The sequence below is a fragment of the Ipomoea triloba genome, chromosome 7, assembly GCF_003576645.1.
Source record: "Ipomoea triloba cultivar NCNSP0323 chromosome 7, ASM357664v1".
NCBI classification, from domain to species: Eukaryota; Viridiplantae; Streptophyta; class Magnoliopsida; order Solanales; family Convolvulaceae; genus Ipomoea; species Ipomoea triloba.
This window is the reverse complement of record NC_044922.1, coordinates 5,435,117-5,446,255: the sequence shown is the minus strand read 5'-3', so window position 1 is coordinate 5,446,255 and position 11,139 is coordinate 5,435,117. Positions and strand designations below refer to the sequence as shown.

Genomic DNA, 11,139 nt, shown 5'->3' with positions numbered 1-11,139 from the left:
TATATATATATATATATATATATATATATATATATATATATATATATATATATATATATATATATCATATTAAAAGTTTAATAGACAATCAATAACTGTATATCATAATAAATATTATTTTATCGTCCACTATATTAATAGGTTTTTTAAAATCGGCATCTCTCTCTCATTCCATCGTCATCTTTGTAGCTATGAAACTCCATTAGTGAATTACTATTAACTAATCAAATCACTAACTCAATTAACTAACAGTTATTTACCAAACATTCCTTTAATTCAAAAAGACTGACAATTTTTCTGTTTTAATTTTCACGCTATGTTAAAATCATGTTTTGATTTATTTTATTTATATTATATATGCTCGCAGATGAGTTTAAAGATTTTGTTACACCCTTAGAGTCATTAACACCGTACCAATAACTTCAATTATAGATAAATACATTTCCTTGACTGATTATTTTTTTTGGGTTTTTTACATTTCCTTGATTGATAATTGATAAAATAAATATGATACTATTCCCCACACAAAATTATAACAACATATATCAATTTAAAAAATACAATTAAGTTTAAAACCATGACAAAGAATACCTATAAACACCACCAATGTGCATAAACATATTGAATGTGAACAAAAATCTTATGATTGTATAGATGCAATTCCATTCTTACCCTTGAATTGCTAGATTCATTGTTTCTAGAGGGTACATCACAGAGGATAGAAATGAAACTACACCATGAATCTCTAAAGAATAGAAATACCATTAAATATTACAAGTAGATAAAATACACCCAAAAAGATTAGGATGACACAGCAAACCTGGCCCAACTATAATAGCCCAGTAAAGTGAATTAGCGGCCCACAGGCCTTATTTTAAAAATGAATAAATAGTTGGCATAATCAATTTTCAATAGTCATACCATGGATTCGGGTCTACCTTGCAAGGTGGACCATCACAATTTTACATAATGAATGTTCACAATTTTGAACATTTAGTTGTAAACGTTCATTATATAAATTATGTATTTTGAACTCGGGTCCACAGAATAATTTGCCATCAATTTTGTACAATAGTTATAACATGGATAGAGTTCGTGTAGCAAGATGGATTTCTGATATTTTACTTTTATTATACTGTAAGTTAAATTTTAGTATACAATAAATTATTTAGAGCAATACATTAAATTATGTGCCCAAAGTTAACATATTATGTACCTTCAATTTATTTATAGGTGCAAAATCTGTTAACAGTTGCCAACATAAAATTATACTATAGATTATAGTAGTCAATATCGCCTCCGCTGAGACTCAAACTCATAACTTCCCATATAGAAGAGCCACTACTCTACCCTCTGAGCACAAGATGCTTGGCAAAAAATATACATTTAGTATATTAAAAATGTACTTTATGTCAATTCTCCACCTTTCAAGATGGACCATGATCTATGATATAATACTATAGTGATTGTCCAATCAAATTGGTCAAACAGATAATAAATCATTATTATATGGACCATGGTCCGCACATTTGTGTGCACCATAAATAAAAAGTAAATTTTTAATATACTAAAAATATATTATTTTTACACATAAAGTACATTATTTGAAAGTACATAATTTTTTAAATATATTATTAGATAATATGCATTCAGTACACAAATAATATGCTTTTAATATATTAAAAATATATATTGCATTCATGGTCCACACAGCTACGTGGACCATGCTCCATACAATAATTTGGCACAGACAATTTGGTAACCACTTTCTGACACAAATTTTTAGTGGTCCAAGTTGCATAATTGATGACTGATACCCCAAATTTGGTCTTCTAACATTTTCCCATTGTGTATCAGTAGTCCAACACTGGTGGGGCCCCCCTCCTTTTATGTTCTCCGCATACATCACCCAACAACAATCGAAAATCTTGGTGTCCCCACAGATCACAGCCACTATAAATCAAATGGCACAACTTGTTGTCACCCTCTTGGGAAATTTCTGTGAATTTAGTAAATCTTGGCCTGTCCTCTCCATATCTGTCACTTGTTTCTTAGTTAATCAAGACTCAGATGTTATGGTTCCATTTTGCAGAGGAACAAGAATTAGCACAGTATAGAACCTGGGTAGTTGTAGTGTGAGAGTCAAATTTAATATGGTGGACTCCTTGTGAGTACCAGTATTGATTTACCCCTTCGTTATACTTTCAAATCGGAGTGTAGGACATTAAGGGTCAGAGAAATTCACCTTTTGGGATAAGAAATTAGATCAAGGAGGGAAGAAAAAGAAAGAAATCAAATGGAAATGTTTTCAGAACACAATGTAAATGACTGCATCAACAATTCAACATCCCTGCTAAGATTTCTACAGAGCTAATGCCATTTCACAATGTAAATCTTAGATTTCTGCAGAGCTAATGCCATTTCACAATGTAAATCTTCCTTACCCTTAGAGGTGCCTATAATTCAGTGAGGGAATTAGTTAGTGTGTTCGATGATAGAAATGCTGGGTTACTCCCAAAATCAACATCCTTGCTAAGATTTTTTACAGGGCTAATGTCATTCTCCCAGTGCACAAACAAAAATGTCACCTTCTCACAGTACAAATACAATGCATCACCTCTTATGCCTAACCAATGTGCTTATCAGAATCTTCAATTCTATTCTGGTGGCTCTAAAGTCTCACAAAAGCTACAAACTCGCTCATACCCAACAAAAGGACAGCATTCAACTGGCAATTCAAAGGATAATACTTTTATGTGTATTTATCTGCATAGTGCAGCTGCAGAGGATAGATAGCAATTTATCCCCTTCAAAACCAAACTTCTGAAAGAACTCTCAAGTGTTTGTAGATAATCCTCCCTTCTTTCAAAATGCATGTTAGAAACAAGTTAGAGTATGAAATTCACAAAGAATATGTGTGCTATTTCACAATCAAGTTAAGCTCTGCAGTTCACCAATCATACCATTGCAGCATAATATAATCAAGAGTTAATACCCAAAATCATCTTTGACTATGTCATAATTCACTATCAATTTCCCAATACCTCAAGTATTCAATTTCCCAATTAAGACCTCAATATTCAATTCTTACTCAATAAGATCCTTCTTTGGGTAAGAATTGAAAAGTTGAGGAACTTAGACAAAAGATTTTTGTTTTTAATCATTAGTAGCCTACTAAAGCACAGAGAGAGAGTCAATACCGCCCCACCCCCACCGTGACTCAAACTCGTAACCTCCTATATGGGAAAGCCCCTTCATGCACACCACAAGCTCATTGGCATAAGAATAATGAGTGCAGCATAACAATTAACATCAATTGATGGAAAGCATAAGAATGGGAATTCCAGAACTTTTTAAGTGATAAAATTAACTAGTTAAATGTATGAGTTGATGCAAAAAGCACCAATCTTTGCCAGGTACATAATATAGGGAGATTGCCCATATGAAAGCAAAGACTAAATTAAGATTAAGATTATGGAGTATATTAGCAAAACTATGAAATTCTAGCTCCAATTAGCATTAATTTCCTACTTGGTTTGTAACTGTAACACCGAGCTTTCCGGCCACAATCACGGTGGTAGCCATGTCAAGAAACATGCCGTGCTCAACCACACCGGCGAGCCTCAAGATCGCATCGCTAGCGGCCTTCAAATCGCCCATGTCCTTCTTGAAATACAAATCGATGATGTAATTGCCATTGTCAGTGACGAAAGGCTGATTGGAATCGCCGGCGGCGGTTCTTAGCCGGCCCACACAGCCGGCTTCCATGAACAGCATCTCGAGTCTTTTTAGGGTAAATTCCCAGCAGAAGGGCACGATTTCCACCGGCATGGCTAACCCGCTGCCGCCTAAATGCCCGACGAGCTTCGATTCGTCGACAATCACGACGAATTTCTTGGACGCCGCCTCCACCATTTTCTCCCGGAGCAGCGACCCGCCCCGGCCCTTCACCAGGTTCATGTGCGGGTCCACCTCGTCGGCGCCGTCGATGGCCAGATCCAGAATCGGGTGCGCGTTCAAATCCGACAAGGGAATCCCAAGCGCCACCGCCTGCGCGTGAGTCGCCTTGGAAGTCGGTATCCCCACAATCTTCTCCAGCTTCCCCAATCGCAAAAGCTCCCCGATTCGGTCCACGGCGTGCTTGGCCGTCGACCCGGTCCCCAACCCGACCACCATACCCGACTCAACATACTCCACCGCCTTATACGCCGCCAGCTTCTTCAACTCATCCTGGCTCAGCAAAACCGGCGAAATCTGCGGCGCCGGCGGCTCCACCGTCTTCCGCTTCTCCGAAGCGGCAAAATGGCGGTACGCAACAGCCATAGCGAGAAGAAGAAACCAAATGTAGCAAGAAAGAATCAAAAGAATTTGTATATACGGTAAGGGAGGCTATAGCATGGTGAGGAGAGAAAGGATTAGGGAGAGTGGGGATGAGAGGGGAGAGGGAGGCGGGCATGGGGAGGGGTATAAATAGGAAGAAAAGAAAGAAGGGAATTAGGTTTTGGGAAATAGTGACAAAAAATGTTATCTTTTTGGAGATGGAGGGGAGGGAGGGAGGAAGAAGGCGTGAGTATTGTGCGGTGCAGATGGGAGAGAATCCTAATCCCTAATCCCTGTAAGCATCAAATTGGGTCACGTATTCTTAGTAAACGGGGAGAATTAGAACTATTACCAAAATACGCGGAAAAAGTAGTACAACATGGATAGTATGTAGTATTTTTTTTTAAAGGATAATGGTCAAATAGGCTATTGAACTGCATACGATTATGTATTTTAATATAAATTTCACTATATTTATATTTGATTTTTTATTTATCGTAAAAGTAACCGTTTTGGTCATATTTGATTTTTCATTTATCATAAAAGTAACGATTTTGGTCATATTACATTAATATTTCATTGGATTTAGAAAATAACAAATAGGGATGAGGATTACTATCATTGCCCACTACTTCAAACCTCAAACTTGGCATCAGGTGCATTTTGCCACTACTTCAAACCTACTTGGCATCAGGTGAATAATAACAAAATGATGTGAAATATAGTCACTAATACTAAAAAAATAATAATAACAAAATGGGAAAAGGGTTAAATAGACCTTCGAATTTTAGCTGAAAAGTTAATTAGCATCCTAAACGTTTTAAAGGTACAATTACACTCATAAAATATTCATTTTGATGCAATGAGGCCTAAAAAATCAGTTAATGACCTTTTATCACAAGTCATTAGGGTTCCGACCACTATTTGACGAAAATTCAAGTGAAAAAGTGATCGATGACAGTGAACGGTCGCCGATCACGGAGAAGGTACAAAGAAGGCAACCTAGATCTGGGCCGCCTTCTCTATACCTTCTCCGTGACCAGTGACCGTTCACTGGTCACTTTTGTACTTGAAATTTCGTCGAAGAGTGGACGGAACCCTAATGACCTGTGATAGAATGTCATTAACTAGTTTTTGAACCTCATTGCATCAAAATGAATTATTAATAGATATGATTACACATTTACAAAATTTAAGGGGATAACTAATTTTCCAGCTAAAGTTTAAGGTTACATGTGATCCTTTCCCTAACAAAATTGGTCACAATTTGCTTCGAAGTAGAGGATGATAAATCTACTTCATGCATCTAGGGAGAATGCATATTACAAACCTCAAGCCTAAGTCTTCACCCTCGGCCTTGAGCCCACATATTTAGCACCAATCCCAACATGGGCTTGGGAGTTGGGACTCAAGCCTATGATTTCAACTTCAACCTTGGCATTGGCCACAAAACCATGCGATCAACTCCATCTCAAGGTGATTACCCGTAACTTTAATGGTACTGTTTGGTAAAATAGTTAATTTATCAGTTAATTTTGGTTTATTTGGTTACTACTAACTATTTAACTTGGTTAAAAAATCAATATAAGTGTTCGGTTAATCAATTTTTTTTAAAATCGATTAATCAATTTTTTGTAACTTCAAAATGTTAAAATTAAAAAAAAAAGTTGCTTAAAACAACTTTTTCAATTAGTCTTTTGAGAAAAAAATTATACCAAATAGCTATCAGCTAATTTACCGAACACTTTTCTACAATCAGATAATGTTATCAACTAATTATACTCTCTAACTCAATCAGCTAACAGTCATTTACCAAACAGGGTCAAGTTCTTCAGCCACAACAAAGAAGAATAACCATCCCAGGAAATAAGCATGCACCAAACATGAATGAGATCCTTTACAATCCCTTCACAATAGGGATTTTTAGTTGAGATTTACAAAATTTTATTAAGAGATTATTGACATTTATAATCTCAATTGTAACAAGTTACGAATTATGTCTTTTAGCCGCTAAGTAGTTATAAATAATAATAATTATGTATTATTAGACTGTATGTGAATTCTATAAACGTCCCAAAAAAGAAAGAAAAACATACTCTCAATTTTTAGTAGACACAACCATAAAACCAACATATGAAAAATCAATAAAAAGATTAAATAATAAAGATAAAATTTACTTGGTTATAACAAGTACTGTTAAAATTGATGTCAATAGCACATGTAAAACTAGACATACCATATTTAGTTATACATGGTACTATCGACGCAAAAAAAAAAATAAAAAAATCTAAAACTATAAATTAATTATTATAAATTAGATTTTTTTTTTGTAAAATTATTATAAATAAGATAAGATTGAGAGTTGCAGGTAATTTACTTTTTCATTTATTATATTTTTAGATAGTGTGTTACAATGATGATATAAAATAGTCCTACAACTCCCAGAGCATTGTCTAGTGAATAAGAAGTTTCACTTAAGATTTGCTTTCAGTAATAGGTTGCACTCATTGTGTAGAGAAAAGAGAGGATATATTTTGATGCATTGTTTATACACATAAGGAGAAATTGACACCCCCCCCCCCCNCCAACAAAAGATATGATGCAATTGATCACATAGTGGTAACATCTCTATAAACTAAATTGATCATTTTTCCTTGTAAATGTTACTCAAATTTAATTTATATTTTTGTCCAGAACTATGTGTTCTAGTTCTAATACCATGATTCACTAGAATACTAATTAATTAAATTAGAAGAATTAAATTTAAAAAAAAATACATAAACAATGTACCAAATATTCCTTTTTTTTTTAAAAAAAAATATAATTTCCAGGCTTTTATTAAAAAAGGGGAAAAGGACGATACCACTTTCACGGCTCTTTCTAAGCAGTAGAGAATAGTTGCAGACCAATTAATCTCCACCCAACAATGTGCTTTCTTCATTTTAATTTTAACATCTCAAAAGACTGGTCGAAGTCGCATTGCAGTTTGGTCCACAAAAATAATTTTCTCATTTTTCTAAAGAGTCAAAGATTTGATTCTCTATATGCACCGCCGTGGCCTAAAAGGTGGATCACAGCACCTTCAACGGTTGTAGAAATTTTAGGGAATTCCTTCCTATAATCAACTTTATCCCATTTTATGTGGATAAAGCATATTTTGCACTATTTTCACCATGTATTACATCACCCATGGGTATATCATGGATCGGGTTAAAATTATATAATACAGTTAACATATTTTGTATTTCTAGTTAACAAATTATGCACATGTTACTATTTATATTATGTACCTGCATTTAACATGTTTTTTATTTTTAAATTGTAGATAATCTGAATGTTTATCTTGGTTTAGTGTATAATTTGTGATAATTATATTTACCATTAATATTTATTAGTAATTCTTTTTATTAGTGCTTACTTATACGCAAGTTGGGTTGAGCGTCTATGAGAGTTAATTACTGAAATGGTCAATTGACTATAGCGAAATTACTAATTTAGTCATTGACTATATTTTTTGAACAATTTAGTCCTTCAACTTTAAAAATCTTAACCAATTTAGTCATCTGTTTCTTTTGTTGTTAAACATTTGTTAACTCGGGTAAAAAAAAAAAAGTCAATGATCCATTTAAATAAGTAATTTCGCTATAGTCAATAACTATTTCGGGTAATTAACTCAAGCATTAAATATTTAAATGCCGTGTATCTGGCTAAAGGGGTAATATTTTTAATGTTCAATCTAATCTAACTTTGATAAAGTTTAGTAAATGAGTAATTTTAGTACTGAAGGAGACCAAGTGATATATGATTTCGTAACTCCTAAAATCTCAGCAAAGATTCTATTTTTCATATTGATTGAGATTATGTTTCATCATCTCCTATAAATATGCATGATCATGTCAAAATTAGTCATTCAGTTCAAATTTTAAGGATATCTCATAATCTCTATCATATATATTTACACATCACCATGAACATTCATGGTGAAATTTTAAATGGACAAATGGACGAAAATGATGCAAGATAATTTGTACCCTAAATTCAAGTTCCATAATTATGCAAGATAACCACCCTTTTGATTGTCAAATGTGTGTGACACATGTTTGATAGTCAAATGTGTGTGATACGTGTGAAGTATGTTGAGAATAGAAAATGATTTTCCTTGACCAAGATGCGGCTCATACACTTCAAAGATCACAATTTTAGTGTGATACTTACTAAAGCTTGATATGCCTTAATTATTATACCGTCCCTGGTTTATATTATACCATGGTTACCAATACGAATGTTTATTTTTAATATACTAAATGTTTATTTTTAATAAATTATCTAAAACATAAACATTCAATACATTAAAAATAAACATTAAATTCATTAAAAATAAACATTTATTTTTACAATGCATTGTAAACCTTAATCTAAAAATGACATTCATATTATGCATCTATAGTTAACATATTATATATGTACTTTCAATTAATAAATTACGTACATGTAAATTAAATAAACTAAAGGTACATAATATATTAATTGTAATAGGTACATAATTTATTTACTGGATGTACATAATATGTTAGCTGCAAGTAAAAAATATATTAATTGTAGTAGGTACATAATTTACTAATTGTATGTACATAATTTATTAACTGAATGTATATAATATGTTAATTGCAGATATATAATCTGAATATGTTTTGGACCAAGTTCTACAATGGCAAACACAACCCTTGTGGCCTATCAATATTAATTTGGGCTTGAATCTAATCTTGTTGGTGAAATACTCCTTGGCAAATTTTATTGTGGACCATCCACATAGCATTGTGCACCATGGTTCATAGAGTATTGTGAACCATGGTTCAAAACAGTGTCGTTTCTTTTAATGAAAAGAAACGACACCCGTTCCGCGTGATTAGTTCTGCTTGCATAACATATTTAGTTTCATTTTATGTATATTGTAATTTCATTTCAATGCAACTACAGTTTCATTTGACATTATACATCCAATAATCTTTTTACAGTAAGACATGCTATTGAATTTTATTTTATACACACTGTAGTCTTATTAAAACACCACTAAATTATAATTCTAATTCAACTTAGGTTTTCATTGGACAATATACACTCAAATATGTGAAACTATTATTTAGTTTCATTTTATATACACTGTTGTTTAATTACAACACAACTACAGTATCATTTTGATATAACTACAGAATATAGAGCTCTGTAATTGTGAATATTGACTTCTGTAATTTTGTACATTGAGATATAAAATTGTGAATATAGATCATAGTTCTAAAATTGTGAATATAAAGTTAAAAAATTATGAATATAAAGGAACGAAATCTGAAGAAAACGACAAGGAAGGAAACAATTTTTTTTTTTAAAATTCAAACGGCGTCATTTTAGACCCGGGTCCATAACATAACAAGTAACAACCGCGAAGTGTCCTTGATTTTTCATACAAGAGGAGTTCGAATTTCTGATCTCTTTTAAAGGACAAGAGTGCATGGTCACTCACGCCAACCAAACTGGTTACAAAATTTGTTATTCTATTCAAGTAATTAAAGTATTTAACTTTTAATCATTCACCATTATCAATAATTATTATAAATTTTAATGAACGAGAGACATTCAGGTTAAAATTATATTAATTGTTATATGTAAAAATTAGGTAGGCTATACTTGTGCGTTATATTGAATCAATGAAGCAGCAAAGTTGGAGACAGGGCATGATTATTGCCTTACTTGCTTTCGTGTTGATTATAGATTTAATCAGATTTCATTATATCACATATATATTCTTTTCACATAAAAAAAGTATAAAATATTCAAAACTTTGTCTTCATTAATTAGCTAAGTCCTAGTTTGGTTCATTGTTAATCTTCAATGATGACATAGTAATCTTGGTGTTCGGATATGAAAGCAACGTTTGGGGCTTCATCCACTCTTCTCATCTCATAACAAAATAATAGAATAAATATGTTAATTAATTGGATAAAGTACGTTGAAGAGTTAGGGACCACATTTTTGTTTTGGTTTTTGTTTTTTTTTTTTGAATTAATATCACTTTTAGTCTCACGATTATTGAGCTACTATTACTTTGAGAGTTTGAGTGCATAATTTTTATTTTATTTTTTCAATTTTGGGTTCCAATTTCATTTTTTCTTAAAAGTGGTCATTTGATGGCCGGTTATCATTCTTGGTCCATTCCAGATGTCATTTTTTAGGGGTGAAATGGTCAAGTGATAGTCTACATTATCAATCAAAATAAAGGAAAACAAAAAACCACTTTGAACACCTTATATTCAGCCTAACACTAATCGTTTTCATCAGTTCATAAAATTTTGAGATGCTTTTAATGTTTGATTGAAGGTAAATTTATATGAAGTTAGATATCAAAATTGAAAAAATAAAAGAACAGTGCACCAATATTAATAGGACTACAAAAGTCATGTGATCAAAAGTGATATTAATTCTGCTGATAATATGTAGACTACGACTTGAGTTGACATTTTACCCCTCAAAAATAATATCCGGCAATATTTGGTTAGAAGGACCAAGAATGATAAAAATAAAAAATAAAGTTATGCACCAAAAATGAAAAAAAAAGAAAGAAAGAAAGAAAGTTATGCACTCAAAGTAATAGGATCTCAATATTTGTTTGTCTAAAAATGAAATTAACCTTTTTTTTTTTTTATAAATTCAGTGGGAATATTTTATATTTTATGATGATCTAATACACACTTTACAACTACAAGTTATACATAATATTCAGTGGAAATATTTTATATTATTTTCTTTACACTTCGAACTAGATGT

General features: G+C 32.3%; 1 protein-coding gene across 1 annotated transcript; it reads right to left on the bottom strand.

The window, feature by feature from the left end:
• Window positions 1–3,337: 3,337 nt before the first annotated feature.
• Window positions 3,338–4,563, bottom strand: LOC116026267 (probable ribose-5-phosphate isomerase 2). The gene has a single exon (XM_031267750.1). The coding sequence runs from the start codon at window positions 4,321–4,323 to the stop codon at window positions 3,520–3,522; it is 804 nt and encodes a 267-aa protein (XP_031123610.1). The 5' UTR covers window positions 4,324–4,563; the 3' UTR covers window positions 3,338–3,519.
• Between the last annotated feature and the right edge of the window lie 6,576 nt (window positions 4,564–11,139).